General features: G+C 53.8%; 5 protein-coding genes across 5 annotated transcripts; 3 read left to right on the plus strand and 2 right to left on the minus strand.

Annotated features, from left to right (window-relative positions):
- Positions 1–653: 653 nt before the first annotated feature.
- SETTUDRAFT_156570 (uncharacterized protein) lies at positions 654–4,085 on the plus strand (the record flags this gene model as incomplete). Its single annotated transcript, XM_008031703.1, has 5 exons — positions 654–670; positions 726–1,409; positions 1,456–2,655; positions 3,460–3,665; positions 3,763–4,085. The coding sequence occupies 5 exons, from the start codon at positions 654–656 to the stop codon at positions 4,083–4,085; spliced, it is 2,430 nt and encodes an 809-aa protein (XP_008029894.1).
- A 532-nt stretch (positions 4,086–4,617) lies between these two features.
- Positions 4,618–12,504, minus strand: SETTUDRAFT_121485 (uncharacterized protein; the record flags this gene model as incomplete). Its single annotated transcript, XM_008031704.1, has 8 exons — positions 4,618–5,931; positions 5,980–6,919; positions 6,970–7,456; positions 7,507–8,041; positions 8,067–10,767; positions 10,813–11,123; positions 11,170–11,870; positions 11,919–12,504. The coding sequence occupies 8 exons, from the start codon at positions 12,502–12,504 to the stop codon at positions 4,636–4,638; spliced, it is 7,557 nt and encodes a 2,518-aa protein (XP_008029895.1). The 3' UTR covers positions 4,618–4,635.
- Positions 12,505–13,072: 568 nt separating this feature from the next.
- Positions 13,073–13,478, plus strand: SETTUDRAFT_96153 (uncharacterized protein; the record flags this gene model as incomplete). The annotated part of the gene is made up of 2 exons (XM_008031705.1): positions 13,073–13,339; positions 13,395–13,478. The coding sequence occupies 2 exons, from the start codon at positions 13,073–13,075 to the stop codon at positions 13,476–13,478; spliced, it is 351 nt and encodes a 116-aa protein (XP_008029896.1).
- A 900-nt stretch (positions 13,479–14,378) lies between these two features.
- SETTUDRAFT_95419 (uncharacterized protein) lies at positions 14,379–16,794 on the minus strand (the record flags this gene model as incomplete). Its single annotated transcript, XM_008031706.1, has 2 exons — positions 14,379–15,450; positions 15,500–16,794. 2 exons carry the CDS (start codon positions 16,792–16,794, stop codon positions 14,379–14,381), a joined length of 2,367 nt encoding a protein of 788 aa, XP_008029897.1.
- Positions 16,795–19,020: 2,226 nt separating this feature from the next.
- SETTUDRAFT_43713 (uncharacterized protein) lies at positions 19,021–20,641 on the plus strand (the record flags this gene model as incomplete). Its single annotated transcript, XM_008031319.1, has 4 exons — positions 19,021–19,099; positions 19,200–19,302; positions 19,361–20,442; positions 20,504–20,641. The coding sequence occupies exons 1-4, from the start codon at positions 19,040–19,042 to the stop codon at positions 20,639–20,641; spliced, it is 1,383 nt and encodes a 460-aa protein (XP_008029510.1). The 5' UTR covers positions 19,021–19,039.
- Positions 20,642–21,008: the final 367 nt, after the last annotated feature.

Below are 21,008 nucleotides of genomic sequence, written 5' to 3' on the forward strand. Positions count from 1 at the left end.
GCAAGGAGAAAGGGCACGGTTTAAGTTTGCCACGAATCCTCCGGCGCCCCGAGACTGGTTCTCGGGTACAGGGCTGAGTCCCCGGTTTTGGCCTTAGTCTGCCACGGCGTTTGGCGATAGTCTTTGCACGCGTACATGGGCATCCATCGTAGATAATCTCCTGCACACCCGGGTGCACACCTGTCTCGCGTGAGATGCCCCCGATATCGCTTCCAATTTGAGTACATAGACCGTCTTTCATATGCATGCATATATACGTATATACCACCTACCTACATACTACCTACATAGATACATACACATGTGTACATACATACCTACATAGATTGGACCAAAACGTGGCGCGGTTGGCGAGTGGCGCATAAGTGTTTGGGGCGTTCAATTTCCTTTGTCGGCGGCGGGGCTAGGCAACGCCATTAGCTATTTTTCCAAGCATCCAAAAACATCCTCACGCTATTGGAGGCGTCTACACATACCGCAAAAGCACCGTGGCAGTCGCGTGCCTGTGTGCTGCAAACTCGCCGCATCTGGGGAAGGCGCCTCTAGAACGTCATTTGCGGCGGGTAGGCGCGCCCCATCCTGGTTCAGATCGCCTCGTCCCAGAACAAGCCCGCCGCATCCCCCACCACCACCATGTCAATGCGCTGGTAGCCATGTCGTTTGTGGTCGAGTGAGTCGATCCATCCAGGAAAAACACCGGCCGGCCCCAGCTAACACTGCCCCAGCCAAGTGCGCCGGATTGACAGCCAGCTCGATCGGCTGCAGCTGTCCACGACAAGCTCTGGCAGCTTCTCCATCACCGCAGAAGAAGCCCATGACCCCGCCAAGACCAACCGCATTGCCCACCTGCAGACCCTCATCAAGTCGCTCTCCACGACCGCATCGTCCAAGCACACCCTGGTCCCTGTCGCGAGGATATTCGAGGCATTGCAGCGCGCACACCTCGCCACCACGCGCGAGGATGCAAGCTATGAACACGAGCTGGAATGGCTTCTCGTGAGCAAGGCCACGACGCAGGCCTACGGACAGGTCCTGAATACCATACTCGAACAAACCATTCCTCTCGAGGACGATCTGTGGTACTGGGACGACGTCCTCTCCACCTACAGCTTTGCCGGCTTGTACTCTGTGCAAACATCGCCCCTTCGCCTGTGGAGGTGGTCGCAGGAGATATACCACGATGTGCGCTCAAGAGGCCCCCAGGTGGCCAATAGCTGGAGCCAGTTCTACGGCCTAGTCAAGGATGCCGTGCAGGAGCGGAGCATTGCCGATATCCAGCGCAGGGTGGTAAGCCCACTAGCACTGGTGAGGAACGAGGGCAGGAGAAAGCGAGCGGCTCTTAGGAAGATCCGAATCATCAATGCAAATGCGCTGGGTGTATTGCTTGGAGAAGGGTTGGGGAATGAAAAGTATATCCATCACAACTTGCAATTGCACTCTGCTGACGTTGACCAGCGTACACGACGATGGCACGCAAACACCCACCCTGCTCGGCACCCAGAACGGGCAACGGTGGAAGAGCGTCATGTCCAAGAACATTGCCCTCCTGGACGCCGTCATCCAGACGGTCAACACTGCAGAGCTTTCGGTCGATAAGTTCGACGACGCTGTCACTGCCATCACTCAGAACGACCAACTCTACTCGCTCCACGAACCGTCTGGCCAACGCGTCGCAAACACACTCAAACCAGCAGAAGTCGCAGAGCGTCTGCACTACCTGCTCGAAACTGCCCTACCCACCTATACTGCCAACTTCAATGCTGTTGTCAAAGCAAACGGTCGACCCTCGCGCCTGATTCGCTATTGGCTCCCTGCAACCCTACTGCTGGTATCCTCGACCACCATCTTGCGCATTGTTGTCAATCGCAAAGAAGAGCTCCTGACATGGATTCGCGAGTTGGGACAAACGGTAATCGACTTTTGGTCAAACTGGGTCATTGAGCCAACCAAACGCATCATCGGCACGATTCGCCACGACGAGGAAAGCGAGGTGTCCATCATGAGCAAGCGCAGTCTGGAGTCTGACCGTGCCAGTCTCGAGCGCATGGTGGTAGACTTTGCCGTCAAAAACAGCGAGAGCCCGCCATTAAACGAGTCGCAGATTGCGGACATCAGGGCCAAGGTGCGAGAAGGCGACCTGACCACGGTTCTCAAGTCCTACGAAAAGGACATCCAGAGCCCGGTCCGAGGCGCCATTGTCGGCAATCTGGCCAGCGCACTACTCATCCAGGTCCAGAAGACAAAGGTCGACGTTGAAGTGGCCATGAGCGGTATCGACAGCATTCTCAAGAGCCAGGAGTTGCTTTTTGGTTTCATCGGATTAACGCCCGGCGTGCTAGTCAGCATCGGCGTCTATCGATGGCTTCGAGGCGTGTTGAGCAGCCGCCGAGGCGTACAGCAGTGGGCTCGGCAAGGCCGCATGCTGCTCATCCTGCGCAACATTGATCGCATCCTCAGTGGCGCAACGCCGACGGAAGATGGTGAGATCTCGTACAAGGATCATGGCCTGCTCCTCTGCGAGGTGCACCTCCTGCGACAAGCCGCCAGCGGCATCCTGCCGCGCCGCATATTTCATGATTTTTTGGTGGAGATTGACGAGCTGGTCGACGTGCGAAGCGGGCTGCAGCGGCAGCAAAAAGTAGTTGAGCGCATAAGGTGGGCGTACTCGAAGTGGTTTATCTGAGCTAGACGCTCCTTGGCAACCAGGATAGTCCCATGTCAAGGTATCCATGATGAGCCGACATGGCTGGCCGACTCGAATGCAAACCATTTGTTCCCAGCGTGATAATGCACCATGTTTCACATGTGTGGTGACGGCAGCCATGGCCGAGTCGAGGCAGACGGACGCGCAGTCGCCACCAAGCCACCTCTTGTCGCCTTGTCGCCTTGTCGCCGGGTTGCAGGTGACAGTGACGGAGGTGTGAGCCCGTGCGGACAATTGGCGCTAAAGTCCAACGTTGGCACCGCCGTGGGAAAGGCTTCCCTTCCAACGCCGTTTACTTGCAGCCTGCTGTCGACCAAACACCCTCACCTCGCACCTCGTCCCAGTCTGGCCCGTCCGCGTCTCTGCCTCCAACTCCGACCCCGCCTACCTCGCCGCCGCCTTCTCGCCCGCGACCGCCTACCAAGGCCAGCTTCCACGTTCCCACTCCCCAAGCAGCGGGTGCTCACTCCGCACTCGACCCTCGCCCACGACGACGCACACGGCATCCCTCGACCACCATGGCCGGCTCCAGGAATTACGATTTCCTTGTAAGCTTGTCCCCTCTGCTCGCCGCTTCTCATGGCCCCAGCATCCTTCTCCTCGCCCCCACACTCGCTGCTGCACTACGAGCACCCCTCCACCGCCTATACACCAGACCCACTCACTAACACCATGTTCCCTCCGCCCGCATAGATTAAACTCCTCCTCATAGGCGACTCGGGAGTAGGCAAGTCATGCTGCCTGTTGCGCTTCAGCGAAGACTCGTTTACGCCCTCGTTCATCACCACCATCGGCATCGACTTCAAGATCCGCACGATTGAGCTTGATGGCAAGCGCGTGAAGCTGCAGATATGGGATACTGCGGGCCAGGAGCGCTTCCGAACCATTACGACGGCATACTACAGAGGTGCCATGGGCATTCTGCTGGTGTATGATGTTACAGACGAGAGAAGCTTCAACAGTACGTCCATGTCATCGTTTCCTTGGAAGCTTGCCTGCATCGTCTGGAGCAGCTCTAGCAAAGCAACAAGAGGCACGACTAACAGAGCCATGACCAGATATCCGCACATGGTTCGCCAACGTTGAGCAACACGCCACCGAGGGCGTCAACAAGATCCTTATCGGCAACAAGTGTGACTGGGAAGAGAAGCGCGCCGTCACGACAGAACAAGGACAGGCCCTCGCTGACGAGCTCGGCATTCCTTTCCTCGAGGTCTCGGCAAAGAGCAACATCAATGTTGACAAGGCCTTTTACAGCCTGGCTGGCGATATCAAGAAGCGGTTGATTGACACGGCGAGGACAGACCAGACGACTACGCCAAAGGTGGATGTAAGCGGACAGGACGGTGCAAATGCAGGCATGGGTGGAAAGTGCTGTTAAGTGTTGAGGCAAAGGACGAGGAACAGCAAAGGGCGCACATGTTTTGCGAGTTGGGATACAAGAGGCGGTTCTGGCGACTCATGCCATCTTGAAGAAGTGGGGAGGGAACAAGAGGCGGGCGGTGACTGGCCATGCAGACGGCTGGCACGTTGGCAACTTGTTTCTGGCCATGAGAAAGAAGGGACTGCAACAAGGCTTTTTTTCCGTCATGATATATATGGCTCCGATGGTAGGCAAAGTTGCTTTTTGGCTATCATCACTTTTTGCCCCCCTTTACGAAGACTTTTTTTGTTTTGGCGTTTTTGAGAGAGAGAGAGAGAGAGAATGGCAGTATTAACCTAACTGTTTCAACCATTACGTATTGTAATGCCAAATCTTGTATATGCACACAACCACACTTGTTTGTCATGAGCATCTACGTTTCTTCCACACGTACGCGTCATACATGTGTGTTTTCCCTCTCCCCCATCTCTCTCCCTCTCACACGCACAACTCCGTCGATACACTTTCCTCGTAAACATTACCATTCAAGCTTACTACCACGTGCAGCCTAGAAAAACGCACACCACCCAATATACATGGCGGCCAGATTGTGCGGATCCCTCGCCATGGCAATCAGCGCCTCGACGTAGCCCTCGACGCTCAGCGGCACGCTCTCGCCCTTGAGGTACCCATTGACCTTTGTGCGCGTAATATCCAGCACCTCCTGCGGCGTATCCGGGACACCCGGAATTTTCTTCCTGCGCTTGCCGCCGAGGAAGTCGGCCGTGGGATCGTGGACAAAAGTCTCGAGAATGGTGATGAGCGTGTCCTCGTGCTGGCGCAGCAGCTTGTACGTGAGCTCTGCGGCGGCGCGAAACGGGCCTTCGACGCCGTGCGGGCCCATGGCATCCACCATGTTGTGTGTGAGACGGAAGGGCACCAGCTCGGGCTTCTCGAACGTCAGGCCCTTGTCGAACAGGCAGTTGAAGTCGACGTGGAAGGTGCCGCCGTCGCCCTGCTCGAGCAGCACGTTTTCGCCGTGGCGGTCGCCCAGTCCCAGCACGTGGCCCACGATACTCATGACGGCGCACGAGCGCGTGTAGCGCAGGCGCGCGGCGAACCAGGCCTCGGGCTCGGGAAACGTTTCGACGAACCATTCGTGCAGCACCGGGGGGAACTTGCCGAGGATGCGCTCCGTGAAGATGGGGAGCTTGGACGGCGACGACGCCGCTTCGTTGAGCAGCATGCGGATCTCCGTGTAGTTAATCGACACGTTGCGTTGGCGGTAGAAGCGTAGGATGATGTCGCGCATGGGCTTGAGGCCTTCGACCCATTCGATGGTTCCGCACTCTTCGTTCAGCGGCGTCACGGCATACGTCTTGATGTACAGGCGCCGCTTGCTCGACTCAATGTCCTTCTGGAGCGCCCGGTTGATCATGGCGTTGAATTCCATGAGCCGTTGGTCTTTTCGCAGATCGTCTTTTGGCTTGCATAGCAGTCCGTACGAGCGGCCATCCGAGCCACGAGCATTGAGCTTGCGTGGACGTTGGAGCGATGACAAGACCAGCACGTCGTCGTCAAACGAGTGTATCGTGATAGCGTCTGCAGAGAACGGGTTGTAGCGGCGAATCATCTGGCTGTCGTTGCCTACCGGTAGATTTGGAAGAAGGTTGGCCTCGATTGGGACCACCAGTTGAGTGGGCAAGAGTTTGTGACTGAATCCCAGGTCTTTTGCCAGACTCACACGGGAAACTCGCGCTTCAATCGGGGCATCGCAAGCGGCCAGCAGTGCGTCCGTAAGCCGCTGTCCTTGGATGATGAGGTTCCTGAGGTCGAGAGATGCTCCCTTGCGCTTTGACACGTCCTTCTTATTGTTAGCTGAATCCTGACCTTGACCAGGTCGACGACTTACGCGTAGTTTCTGCAATACTACCGCACCACGGCTCCGGCGTTCGTCCTGCGTCGAGTGAAGAACAGCCAGTAGAGCCCATAGCGACTGCTGTGGATACGACGAAGCGACTCGTAGAATGATTGTCTGAAGAACATCCCAGACGTTCTTGTTCGGATGGCTGATTCGTGTTATGATTTGCGGGAACGCCGTGTACCACGAGAAAGCGGGCATCCGGTCGGTAGCATATCGCTTGATATATGAGTTGATGAGATCAAGATAGTTGATGCGATGTTCATGAAACTCTTTATCTCTTGCCGTTCGCGGTTGCATGTTCATGACTTCCATGCCCATGTCTAGCCACAGCGTAAGTATTTTGGGCAAGGTTTGGTAGTAGTATTTGGTTCCATAGACCGTGGAGCGGACAAAGTTCTCAATGACCAGCTTGATCAGGCTTCCAGACAGGTATTCTGGACTCTGCTTCGTAACCGGTTGTTGCTTCTCAGACTCCAGCAGCTTCAGATACCATCTTCCTAGATAGTAGTGACCTTTGTCCCATCTAGGGTATGTTTGTACGCCAGTCACGTACTCTTCTTTGAGAGAAACAGCTTGTGTCTGACCTGCGCGATCCAGCCATTTTGCAAGCAGCAACTGAGCATGGCACTTAACCTTGTTCATTGCATGCTCGTCTCCTCGACCAGCAGTGGTAACAGAGACATTGATGGGCACTGTTTCGTCTTGCTGGAATGCATTGCTATCGATCGCACCCCGTAAATTTTGGATCGCTTTGCGGTGATGACCCTCTTTCCACAGCAATTTCGAGTATTCAATTTTTGAAGCATTATCGCCCAGGCGTTCGGCATGAAGTACAGAGTTGAATGCGGTCGTCATAAAGTCGCCCTTGCGAGCAAGTCTTCCGGTCGTGAGCCACGCAGATGCAATATCCAGTTTTGTGAACTCGATGCTGCTATCAGTCAGCACACCTGTACAATGATATTCAAACGTTGAACATACCGAGAAAGCGTCATCACAGCGCGACGGATCCCCAAAAGGTATTGCTTGTCTGAGGTGTAGGCCCCGATAATGTCTAGCCGCCGATCGAGGTTCGCCAGGAGAACTTCACGTCCCATGGCTGCTCCAGTACCCGTACCACTCACAGCCTCGATTTCATACAGCGCGTGGAGCTTGACTAAATACTCGTGCGATGCCTGCACAGAAGTAGTCGTTGATGGCGTCAAGCTCTTCGCCACGAGCTCTCGCAGCTGCGCAATGATGCGTTGGAACTCGACGACTTTGTTCTGACGAAGTGCCAAGAGTGCTTGACCTACGCCAACGTTGAAATTCATAAAGGCGTTGGTGTCTGCACTATGTGAACTGTTGAGGAGACGCTCGAGTTGTTCCCATTTGCCAGCTGACCAAGCTGCCTCAGCGGCAAAAGGTAGCGTACTGCTCGAAAACGATTCGTTAGCATGGAAGCCATCCACATAGTTGAGAATTGAATCTGGAATGTATGTTAGCCAGCCTTCTGATGAAATACGTATTTAATCGTACCGTATTGGCCAGATTCCTTCAGACACGTTAAGAGATTGACCTGGGTCTCGACGTCGTTTGGCCTCTCAGTAAGCGCGATCTCATACCAGCTTTGAGCTGCTGTCCATCGCCCGGCCTTGCGATCCTCGATGATCTGCTGTTCTGGATTGAGCACTTTCAGGTGAGCTGATATTCCTTCAATGCTGTCCGGCTCGTCAATGTGGGCGTAAATCATTTGCAGGTGTTGCAGTAGTTCGTCCTTCTCTACAAAGGGCTGCTTCGATTCTGCCTTCAAGTCTCGTTGTTGGCGATAGTACTGCTCCCAATGGAACAGGGCGCGGGCATATGAACCGCATTCAACAGCTCTTCGAGATATTACCTCTGCGGGTATAAGCTGGAGTATGCCTTCCACACGACTGACCTGCTTTATAGCAGTCATCTCGTCATTCTCATGAATCCCACGTCCTGTCTTTCCTGCCATTACTCTGGCGTCCGATAGCGATTTTCGCTTCTCCTGTAACCACAGCGAGAGGTAGTCGAGCGTCTGGAACACATTCTGCCAAAGGTCAATAAAAGCCTACATGTGACATGCTCGAGAAACTTGCCTCACTACATTGCTTGATGGTCGAAGCCTCAAGCTGTTCCGATGTGCGCAGATCAGCTTGGAGTACTTGTAAAAGTTCCTGGCCAACATGCATCATATTCTCGTCATTGTCAGAGACAATAACGTTCAGAGCTGCAAAAGGAAGGATAAATGTCGCGATGGAAAGATCATAGCCTCTGATGATTCTAGCCAAGACTGGAAAGACCATCTCAACATTAACACCTTGTCCTTTCCGCAGCAAATCGTAGACGAAGGTCTGTAGCCAGGTCGCGTGACTAAGCTTTGGGTGGAAAATAGGGTAGTTTGCACCCTGGTACTGTAAGGCGGGATTCATGTTGACAGAATATTTCGAATCGAGAAAGGGCGTCAATACGGTCCTCACATCTTCTGGAATGCTGTTCCAGCGCTGTGCTTCCGTACTGCTCTGAGATGACCGAGGCTTCGCTCCACGAAGAGCACTGAAGCCACAATGCTTCAGCATTTCCTGCATGACATAGGCGATCCATCCTTGTGCCTTTGCGTTTGTGGTTGAAAGGAAAACTTTGACAAGGACCTGCTCAAGAAGTAACGCCACAAAGTCAATGTCCTCGTCTCTGCGCGAAAAGTTCGACAACATCAACACGCGCTTCTTCTCACGAACCGTTTCCACCCGGTATGGATCAAGACCACCTATGATCCCAAGACACTGGGCACAAAGTATAGTGATATCGGAGTGGTCTTCGGAGAATCGAACGCTAGCATCAAGGAGAGACCTGGTCAATGCTGCGAGGACCGGAGGTCGTTTTTGACCAACCACCGACTGATGCAACTCTTGCTGGTGTGCATCCAAAAAGGGCACGAGCTCTCTTAGCGCTTGACGAACTACGACCGAGTTTTGATCTTTGCACCGACTGCTGAAGGCGTGAAAAACACCGATTGGCGGTAGCATATCCTTGAACTTTGCAAATTCTCCCTCGATTTTGGACAACATTGGAATTCCGGCTAGCGAAGGAAGGTACTCTATCATGGATCTGAGCTGCGTGTTGTGCTGTGCAATAATATTTCCAATGGTTTTGTGAGCCTTGGTCTGAGTTTCTGATGAGAATAAGGACCAGTGTTGCACGATCAATGCAAAAGTTTGTTCGACAACCAGCATTGTCTCTTCCGGATCGAGGGCCGATAGGAAAGCCGACCAGACATTGAATGTGTCATCGCAGAGATCAGGATCTGCCATGGCTGACTGGAGACAAGCGCGAATCTGAGGCAAAGCCCCATTCACGCTGTACTGAGCAAGACTGATGAGATCACCAATGGCAGCTATGCATCTTTTCCGTTCAGGCATCGTATGCCGGACTGCCTTTCCGGGTGAACTCGGTGTCTCGATAATGTTGGAAAAGTATGCTATGATGCCCAGGATATGTGTTTCGCAAAAGGCATCAAGGTTCTTGGTTTTGGATGTCGATTTGCGAGGACCGGATTTGGTTTCTGGGGCAAGTGTGGCAAGTGTGGTGAACGCATTGTAGAATGGCTTCTTTCTTACGCCTTCTTGATCAGCAGCCAGCATTAGTATCTCAATAGCAACCCCAGTTATATCCAGCGCGACCCAGGACTCCAGCCTGTTGTTGTTACCGTCGCGTATAGCGGGCTCGACGGCAGCTAACGTCTCCATTGCAGTACGCTCAACGTCAGCAACAGGTTGTGACAGGAGCAAGGCTAAGATCTTGGCCAGATTGACTCTTGGATACGTCAATACGTCGATGACGGAGGCCTTTCGCGCTTGAGCAATCTTTTCAATGATATCTCTTCTCTTACTCAGTACGAGATGAGGAAGCGTGTCCGACTGGGTTTGTACGAGGAGTTGACGGACGCTTTGCTCAGTCAAATCTGCCAATTGCTGTGCCTTCTGAGGTTTGTTGATGATGTCTCTGATGACCGAGAAGCCAATGACTTTCCAGTAGGGACTTATCAGCTGCATCGTGTCCATGGAATATCCCTTGGCAATAGACTCCAGCTCACGGTAGGCCATACCGCACACCAAGGCATTGGGGTGACCAAGGTACTCGATGAGATGGTGTAATATGATCGGAAGCTCTAATTCACCACACGTTTGAGCAATTCGACCGTAAGCCATGATGAGTGTCTCCTGGTCGGACAAAACATCTCGCTTTGCAAGCGCATCGAGAAACTCTATAGTTGACCTCCGATTCTTTTCGCGGGTACTTTTCGAAATATCATCTCGTAGGAAGACCATCAGAGAACTTGCAGCCGCAAGCTTTAGTTCTCGAAGTGATCTGCTCATACACGCAAGCAACCATTGCCCCAGCTCGCAATTCTCGAGAGCCAGATACTCAGAGCCTGAGATGTGATTGTAGACACGGCCGATAGCCACAGCCATGAGAATCCTCGATTGTGACGATGCATGGAATAGCGGTTCTTTGGTGATTACAAGCATAGCGGCAATTGCATCTTTCCAGTTTTCTGCGCCATCCTGGATATTCCAATAAGCAGCTTCATCGCGTGCTTTCTGGATGTTGGTATCGCACAAAGCACAGTGTAGTGTCTGTATGGAATGTGGCGTAGATCTAGGCTGCTCCAGTGAACGGGAGCCGGCGCAGGCGATTTTCGCCAATGCCCTCAAAATATCCTCTTGTACAGGTGCGTTTTGCTGCTCACCATCTGGCATTGAAGAATACCTCGCTCTGTCAAAGTAAGTATTGTATAAGTAAAAGGTAATATCAGCTTACTGAATGATGTTGTGCAGATTAGACAGGTTGAGCACAGGCGAATCTTGGGTACTGCCATTCAATGTCATCACAAGCTGCTCGTAAGTAGACTGGTTAATGTCTTCGGTAGAGTCTGGTAGTTTTTTTCTTCGCTTGGCTGGTCTGCTTTCTTCACCTAGATTCAAAGCTCGAAATGCTTTTACAGTCGACGCTGACTCTTCAGAAAGTTGAGCATCAGAAAAGCTTCCCGTCTCGTTCTCGCAAAGCTCTTTTCGTAGATCTGCAACGTGTAGAGGCCAAGCACCAGGCGACGTCCAGAGGCAAAGTGCCAGCTTGATCCAGTTAGCTAGGAAAGACAATTCGGTGCCAGTCGCATACCTGCAAGTCTTTGTGGAGTTTTGTGAAATTTTCAGTGTCTTGGAAGGACCTGTTAATGCACCCTTCGAGCTCGTTCTGAACAACATATCTGCCTGCATCTTCTCGTCGCCGCGGGGTAGACACGTCACTGAGTTGAGAGCTGAGAATACTTCGTAAGCGGGTGAAAATCGATGCGACTCGGATCTGCACAGCTTCTGCTGGAGGTGACGTAGCTAGGCTTTCAAGAAGCCCTGCAATACTATTGCTGAGCGCCTGTGCCATCTTCAATGAGACTGGCGACCGGTTTTCGGATGCAACTGAAGGCATGAACAATGATTCTACCAACTCTAGGTATACGAGCGTAACCTCATCGTAGATTGTGCGTCTCCCAGAGCTTATCGTCCAACGCCGGAAATGTCGCCACAAAGCCTGCATGCTGTCCATAATCCAGGGCAGATGGTGCTCCATAGCAGCCATTTCTACAGGCGCCTTGCCTCTGCGTTGAATGGTATTGGCCACTGCAAGCAGGAGACAGAAGCCAACGTGAATAGCTCCGTGATGGGACGGCATGGCGCGTTGTAAGTCATGGGGTAGTGCAACGAATTGCTGACTTTCCGGCCAGGCTTCATTGATAGCGCTTGACGGTGGCAGAACTAGGCGGAAAGATGATATTGGTAGTGCAGTTGGGTTGCTGTTCAACGTCTCGAGTTCGGAAAGAATGCCTAAACATGATTAGTAGAGTATACCAAATTGCCGAGCAAATCCCTCACATTGAATACAGAATCTGTAGAGCTGCAGCACTCTTGTAGCCGGACGCCACAGCGCAGAAGTTTGCACCAATGCGTTAAGACAGAGATGTAAAAGCTGCTGAACATGCTTATGTACGGGTTGGAGTGTCGCATGAGTCAGCAGGCCAAGTAGCTTAGGATACAACCAGAGGAGGAGGGGAGGTCCAGGAATACTCTCGTCGTCGCCTTGTTTGACGCTCAAGAGCAGGTGTGGCTTCTGTTGCAAAATAAACGTGAGTGCCGCAATGCTGTCAATGCCCTGCTGCCTTTGCTGATCTTGGGCAAACGGGTCCTCTTTGAAAAGGCCTTCAAGTCCTGCTTCGGCAATTACACATATGAGTGCGACAAGCTGTGGGTCAGGCTCATCCGTATTTGGGTGTTGTAAGAATTCTTTGACCAGCTCGCCAAACGTGACTTTGGTGGCTTCATCCCGCTGCGCATGGATATTGGACGCATTATGAACGATTTGGGCCGCGATGGTCGACGGCGGTGGAACATTGTTTGGATGCCCATTTGGTATGGGTGGCGGGGCCATGCGTTGTGTCGAGCCCCCGCCTTTGCGGGCCATGATGGATGGAAGGTTACCACTAGGGCATGACTTGATGATATGGAAGGGTAGAGCGCGGTTCCAGGTGCGAGTAGGATGACGTGCTAACCTAGGCTTTGCTAGGGTTTCCCACACTTAGGTCCTTGTTGGAGAACGTTTGGAGTCTTAGAAGATGGTGCTTGTGACTGAGGTGGCGTGTGAGTTGATCTTGAAAGGTTCCTGTCTAGCCTTTGCTGTCAATGGTACTTGAGGGCAGCGTGGTAAACCGTTCCAATTTTGGCATTCGGTTGTAGAGTTGTCGTTTGTTTATCTTAGTGAGTGATGGTGCGTACTAGAGAAGGACGTGGGCCGATCGACGTGAGGCGCGTGCCAGACAATTCACGTAGTCACGGGACCCCGCTAAGCCCTTGTCTCGGGAGAGAGCGCTGCTCCGCAACTGCACCGCATCATCGACCTTCACACCACCGAACGAAGTTGAGACGCCACAACGCGATCCGAATTCTTGTGGCCGAGAGCGCGACACATTTACATCGAACCTATAGTTCTCGAATACCTGCTCGCCCGGGCCTTGCATTCACAAACCGAAGCCATGCCAGGGCCCTTCACATCCAAGTCGTTTAGCGCCACACTGCCCAACTCGCTCGCAGCGCGGTACCGCAAATCGCTGCAAAAACACCCTTTCCTCCTCTTCGGGCTACCGTTCCTCTCTACAATTGTCCTGGGCTCCTTCATGTTGACACCCGCCACGGCGCTGCGATACGAGCGGTACGATCGCAAGAACCAGCAAATCACACAAGAGCAGGCAATGGGCCTAAGAGGGGAGCGGAGGAAGGTCAACATGCGCGATGAGTATTACGTGCGTATACTGCCGATGCAGATGTTCAAGAGGCTTGGGGCTGACAATGCAACAGAGGCTGCAGGCGAAAGATCTCGAAGACTGGGAGCAGAGGCGTGTTAAACGACTTCCAGGCGAGCCGGACGGCACACTCGTATAAACATCTCGCTACAGATATTGTAGAGCGTGTATCTCAGTCGTAAATGAGGCACGTGAAGCTCTTATTTATGCAACATACCATAACGCAGCCGCACCGCACTCAATTTCCATGGACACAGTCATAACGGTAGAATTTGTTGCAGTTGCAGCAAAAGAAATCACTCGCTCCGCCTTCGCAAAATGATCCATTGCCACACGAGACACCTGGAAAGAGCAAGAAAGAGAGAGCTCGAGAGTGTGCGCTTAAAAGCATAGTCATATTTTTTAAGCTTAAAATAAGTTCAGACAACCATTGAACGTCTAAAGCACTAGGCTGCGAAAGTGACTACCACAGTTGCCGAGGTTTTCTCTTCCGGTCCCATCAAAGGCCGTTTCTTCACGAGGCGAATTCATACAACCTTGTATGTAAGCCTAGTCCCATATACACACAAGAATGTCACCTTTCAAACTGCCATAAGCGAGCAAATATAGTGTGTATATGGATTTTCAAGATTCAACTATCTATTCTCATTTCAACATGAACTCGCGCGACAATTGTAACTCGCGATTCTCGATCCAACCATCGGGATATATACAATGCAGCGTTGCGACAGTATGCGCCGATGTAAACTAAAGAAAAAGGAATCTCCTCTCCATCATAGCCAAAGATACAAAGTGAAGGCTATGGACATAGCATGCAACATTGAGACTAAAAGGAAAAGGGTAAAGAAAGAGGTATATGCCAGAGAGATGCGTCGAGACTCGTGAGTCACTGTGAAGAAAAGCGCCATGAACACCACCTATAATATGTGCCCAATGCCTGCAGGAAAGGAGGAAACAGAAAGCCATGCCACAAGACCCCACGCTTGCTCAGGGGACATGTTAACGAAAAAATGGAAGCCTTGAACCGTGCGCACATTACTCAATCGAACATCCACTGACAGTGACAAGCATCTGCTGGATCAACACGTTTCTGCATCTGGGGAGCGCTTTGACGTTTGGTTTTTGGACCTGGTGAGCTGGTTCCGCTAGGCTGAGCAGCGAGGAACTCCTCGTAACTCGGATCTGACTCTTGCAGCCATATTCTGATCGGACTGTCGTTTGGGCTGGGTGCTGGGGTGATCTGTCCATTATCCAGTAAGACCATTTGTTGGCAGTAGGGCTGCGGTGAGTTGGCAAGGCGGCGCTCTTCAATCTTAACGGTACGTGGGTAAGGTGGCATGCGTGGCGGAGAATTATCAGGGGGTGGTGCATCTCGTGCTTTGACCTGGGAAGGCGAGGGAGTCGGGTTTGTTTTGGCAGACGGTGTGATGTCGACTGTTTTCACGTCGGTTGTTGTTGCTGTAACAGTCAAGGCCTCAATTGCGACAGTGTCCGAGACGGATGAAGTGGGGGTTGGCCATTCGGTAGGAAATGACGTGAATGACGCTGCAGTCGAGTTGTCCTGCACATAGATATAGCCTTCAATGTACGTCTCATTCCAGAAGCAGTACCAAGGATAGTCACCGGGCTTTACCTCGAAACGTTGTCTGTATTTTGAGTTTTGTCGTTTCGCGATTGTTGATCCGAGATTGAGTTGCTCTGGTGGTAGAATGACTAGCTTGTCGTATCGAGCGGAAAAATGATAAGCTGGTCCGTATGACTTGAAGTCCAAGTCGAGCACAAGCTCCATTGGCTGTTTGTTTAGTTGTGGGGTCTGGAGGCCGTAGAGGATGGAATTCTTTGGCACAGAAGGACCGGGGCCCAACGACGCCACTTGTACAGTGTCGCCGCCAACGACCGTTTCATTAACCGTTATAACAAGGGGCGCAAACGTCATTTTGCATGACCATGCGGCGAATTGGTTCGCCTGCGTCAGGCATCCTGGGGTGCTCTCTTGCGGTATGCCCATGGGAAGTGCAAAGGGGCCGGTGGGTATTGAAGACATGCCGGATGGTTTTGAGATGGGGACGGCGTCAAACAGGGATCCATTTTGTCCAGTGACCTGTGGTTGGCTGATTACGGTCAGCAAATGCATCTTGTTGAACGATACGAAAAACTTACGCTTCTTCATGTTGGTGGCGATGTTCTTCCTCTTTGTCTTTTTTGCTTTGATTCTTGGCAGCAAAGGTACCAATTGCTGATCCCAGGGCAACAGCAAAGATTATAATGAGCAAAAGGACTATCATAGCGATTCCCATTGGTATTTTTCCCCATAACTTTCTCTTACGCCAATTCACTTTATCGGCAGTTGGTTCCATCTTTTCTGACATGGGATTTTCGTTTGTCAACAAGGATGCGGAGGACGAATCAGAAGGTTCAGCCGGGACGGTGCCATTGCTTGGAGCGGTAGTGGAGTTGGTAGGTGCTACACTGCCAGTCTGGGTTTCTGGTCTTTGAGGCGGCAAACGGGCAGGTGTAACAGAAGGCAGCAGAGGAGCAGCAGCAGTAGCGGGGAGGGCTGGGGCAGACAGCGAGACAGGGCTCTGCGGCGATACAGGGGATGGCGGAGTATGGAAGGGATCTTCTGGGTCGACTTGCGCGGGTGCGGGGACTACACGCGACGCGCTTGCCTCGGCAGCCAATGATGCCTTTGTTGGACCCTCCTCTGGATATCTCGAGTATGGTGGAAGTTGTTCCGTGTGGCCATCCGGTCCGATGATATCCTGCTCCTCGCCGTCAGGCCCAAGCACTCGATGATAGCCATTGTTGAGGCCCGGGAATCCAACGGGAATAGCCGCCTGTACCTGGGGCACCGCCGGCTGTGCAGGCTCTTCTGGCCCTTCTTCATCCACTATTCCGCTCTGCGAGTACATGGCGTACGGGTGAGTTGGCCGTTGCAAGGACAAGGATCGATGCGGTTGCCGTTCTGTTGAGCTTGTTGCCACGCTCAGTGGCCGGGCCATGGAAAGCTGCGGATACATGCCATAGGGGTGGCTGGGACCGGTCTCAAAGGGGTTTTCCGAGTTGCTCGTTGTCGCGAAAGACGCAGTCGAGTCCACCGAGTCGCGATGCGAGTGTGACAGAGGCGAGCGGTGGCTGGGTCCCCTGTTGAGCGGCGATCGGATATCTTGCATTGTGGGGTCGTACACTTTGGCGGTGCTGTTCCGCGTTGCTGTCCGACGCAAATCGCTGTTGTTGGGCTTTGCAGTGGACGCTTGTCGCTGCGGCGTGGCTATCCGATCGTGGTCCTGGCGGTCGCTGTGCCACGTCTCGGGGGCGTTGGCTGGCCGAAAGCCATCGGAGACCGAGGGCATGAAGTCTTCCTCATTCGGATCGATTTCGTGGTCATCGTCGAAGACGTCGGGGTTGCTCAGCCGTCGCGATGGCTCGTTGTCGTCACTATTGCGTCGGTCCATGACGCCGAACGGTCGTCCCTGAGAGCCTCAGAGGCCCTGGCCCCCCTGTCTAATTTTCCCAAAGGCGATGTCGTCGTATTTTCGAAAGGCGTTCAGGCAGAAGCGCGCTGCGTAGCGATCGAGGTGGTGCGGGTAGCGAGCGTGGTGCTGGTTGGTGCGTGTATCGTGTCGTGAGAGGTTCGAGGTGGGTGGAGTGGAGAGAGGGCGCATCGGGCAGGTTTGGAACTTGGAAGTCTGAGACGCCACTAGTCCCAAAGCAACCGGTTAGCACGAACACCCAGCCCTCCATCGCACATGCACTGGGCAAGCAACGCAATCAGGGACGCATGTCCTTGCCAATCCGTTTCCAGACTGCCATACCCAGGTCTGTTGCCCTGCCGTGTGCTTTGGGCATGCCAGTGTCTTTGTGTCTGCTTGGTGGATACCGCTACCGTGGCGCTGTTCCTATGCGTCTCAGCAAATAGATATTAATACACATGGCGGCAGCCCCTCCCGCTAGCAGTGAACTGGTGCTGGGTGCGTCCATTGCTGCTCCAACACATGCTTGACGGGGAGCGTGTCCCCGGGAGACTGTGGAGGCTGCGTGCAGTGTCCGGCTCTGATGCATGTGGTTTAGCGGCTCCGTGTTGATGGATGCAGTGTGCAAGTCGGTGTTGGTGATGTACTACATGTGTACAGTGCAGTTCGCAAGGGCGGGTGAGAGAGGGCGGCGTACAACGGCACTCGAACCGGGCACAGGCTTTTCTCATATGCACCTTGAGCCTCTATGTACGTCCTTGCCCCCGCATCACACGAGCACAGGATACAGCACCGTACATGGCAATTGGCAAGCGGCAAGGCGTGTGGCTGGGCAGCTGGTGCATTGCGTTGACGCTGGTCCAACCTTTTGGCCGAAAACTTTGCGGCGTTGCCCGGCATGTTTGGGCTGGGGCCGGCGACGCCACCTCTTTGTCCGCGTCTTTACATGTAGTGTGCCCAGCGTATCTATGTACGCCGATTCATGGCATTTGGGTGCGCTCGCACACGAGGCGCATGCACATGAGTCGGCGAGCATAACGACTTGTGTTGCTGCAATTCATCGCCGTACAAGAAGACCATGTGTTTGCGAATAGGGGCTGCGCAGTGTTTTCTTGTCCAAGGCTTGGCCTCACGCGCGTCTAGCGGGGCGCATGTTGACAGTCCTTGCAGATTAGTCGGGCGCACCCTTGGACGCATGCCATCAGCCATTTGCCATGGTTGCATGTTTCGTTGCTCGCTTCGCAAAACGCGCAGATACAGACGTTGTTGTTCCTGTGCGGAGTGCTCGCACGCCGTCTGTATGTGGGCGGTGTGTGAATCATCGTGGATGCCACGATCGACGTCTTGCCAATACCGCCGCGTAGATTGGCGACCCAGTGCTGACACGGTTCTGTGAGCGGTATTGCGTCGCTTCGTTGGCCATACAGACGGATACTGGCTGGCACCCTGGAGGTGTAACCGTTGGAGTTGCTGCCAGAGCGCAGGGCGTGGGGTCAATACCATGTTGAGACTCGGGTCGGGGCCTACCGCGCGCGCGCGTGTATCATGGCGCACATGGTGAGGCTGTGTCGTCGTCAGTGTCGAAACAGGTGTTTCTGCGAGGCGGTTGGTTGTGTTGCCCGGGCGAGGTCGAGGATGGCTGAATGGGCTGGATGGGCTGATTGTGGTTGTGCCTGACTAACCAATGTAGGTGGTGGTGCATCCCTGCGCGCCAAGACGGGCGCTGATTGGCCGTCGGGTACTTTTGCTCTGAGTAAACGGCACGCTGTCCGAGCATGCAGGCGGCCAGCGCAGGCAGCCCTGGAGCAAAAAAAAAGCAGCAATCTGGACAAACGCCGTGCCAGTGCCAGTGCCAGTGCCGCCATGATGCCATGCAGCTCTCCGCCATGTTTTGTTTTCGCGGGCGCTGGCGCGCTGCTTCGTATACTGCACAGTAGGCGTGCCGCGGCGTTGGCTGCAGGACCCTGGATTTTGCCAGAGAAAATCTCCCGACAACAAGGTCCTGGTTGAGCTGCCAGAGCCTGCACAAATCCCGTTAACGCCCCCTTATCGAGCCTGGCTAGCAGCATTGCCACTCAGGGATCGCCGCTACTACTCGGTGCATTTCTACTGTCGCGTACCATCTGGGTCGCGGGCTACTTAAACCAGCGGTGTGAACGCTCCTCTTTTGCCCGCACAATACCTTTCTGTTTCCTCCTCATTACCCCCCCAAAATACCCCCCCAACCATGGCTGCCCGTCCCTCCAACATTGGCATCAAGGCCATTGAGCTCTACTTCCCCAGCCAGGTACGTAGCACCCGCGCCAGCCGCCCGCCACAGCCTTTCCTTTTGCCTGCCACGCATCCCCACCGCGCCCTGGGCCTGTATCTAACCAGTCTCTCTGCAGTGCGTCGACCAGGCCGAGCTCGAAAAGTTCGATGGCGTCTCCCAGGGCAAGTACACGATTGGTCTCGGCCAGACCAAGATGTCTTTCTGCGACGACCGCGAAGGTGAGTGCCCGCCATTCGGCTGTGCCCGCCGCAAAGTGCTGACGCGCTGCTCCCACAGACATTTACTCTCTCGCCCTGACCACCGTCTCCTCGCTGTTCAAGAAGTACAACGTCGACCCCAAGACAATCGGCCGCCTCGAGGTCGGCACCGAGACGCTGCTGGACAAGTCCAAGTCGGTGAAATCTGTCCTGATGCAACTGTTTGAGGAGTCTGGCAACTACAACGTCGAGGGTGTCGACACGGTAAACGCCTGCTACGGCGGCACAAACGCCCTGTTCAACTCGATCAACTGGGTCGAGTCCTCTGGCTGGGACGGCCGTGACGCCGTCGTCGTCGCAGGAGACATTGCCCTTTACTCCAAGGGCGCCGCCCGCCCGACTGGCGGAGCCGGATGCGTGGCCATGCTTATTGGCCCCAACGCGCCAATTGTCATGGACGCTGGCCAGCGCGGTTCCTACATCAGGCACACATACGACTTCTACAAGCCCGACCTTACGAGCGAATACCCCATTGTCGACGGACACTTCTCCCTCCGCTGCTACACCGAGGCAGTGGATGCCTGCTACAAGGCCTACAACGAGCGAGAGAAGACGCTCAAGTCGCAGCAAAACGGCAACGGCGTCAACGGCAGCAGTCACCAGATCGAAACTGCTGTTGACCGCTTTGACTACATGGCTTTCCATGCCCCTACCTGCAAGCTCGTAGCCAAGTCGTACGCGCGCCTGCTGTACAACGACTACCTCGTCGACCCCTCCAACCCCATCTTTGCTGAGGTCCCAGCCGAGCTTCGCGACCTGGACTACGCCACTTCGGTCACGGACAAGACTGTCGAGAAGACATTTATGACCCTCGCCAAGAAGCGCTTTGCTGCCCGCGTCCAGCCCAGCATCCAGGTCCCAACCCAGTGCGGTAACATGTACTGCGGCAGTGTCTACGGCAGCTTGTGCAGCTTGCTCGCCAACGTCAACAGCCAGGACCTGCAGGGCAAGCGCATCGGCATGTTCAGCTACGGAAGTGGTCTGGCCTCGTCCTTGTTCTCCTTCACTGTCAAGGGCAGTACCGAGAGCATTGCCAAGCACCTCGACATTCAGAACCGCCTTGAGAGCAGGCGTGTAGTGGCCCCCCAGGTCTATGACGATGTGAGTTTTACCGACGGATCTACCTTGTTCTACAGACCCCATGACTAATGCATACGTGTAGATGTGCCACCTTCGTGAGCAGGCTCATTTGCAAAAGGACTTCACCCCCAAGGGAAACCCCGACACCATTGTTCCCGGAACATACTACCTTACTGGTGTTGACAGCATGTTCCGCCGCACATACGCGATCAAGCAGTAGTAGCCTGCGCGTCTGCCATGCCATATACCCCCATACCACGACTTATTTTCTGCCTTCGCTTGCATTCTGAGCATTTGCAGGAGCCCTCTTTATGATTCGACTTGATTCCAAAGTTTGTATCATTTTGTACTTTGCGCATGGGACGGAGATCCCACGTAGCAGGTCGCTGAGTTGTGGCGTGGTATCACGATTATTATGAAGGACGAGACGATGGAAAGGGAATGACGTGTATACTGTCTTAATACGTGGTTCGAGGTGGAGCATCAACGCCTTATATATAACGTATGTGGCAAGCGAGCGCCGCAGGTAAGCGAGCGCCGCACCCCACCAAACCTGCGCACCTCTCCTATCTCAACGAACAATGGCT

This window comes from Exserohilum turcica (assembly GCF_000359705.1).
Source record: "Exserohilum turcica Et28A unplaced genomic scaffold SETTUscaffold_6, whole genome shotgun sequence".
Taxonomy (NCBI): Eukaryota; Fungi; Ascomycota; class Dothideomycetes; order Pleosporales; family Pleosporaceae; genus Exserohilum; species Exserohilum turcicum.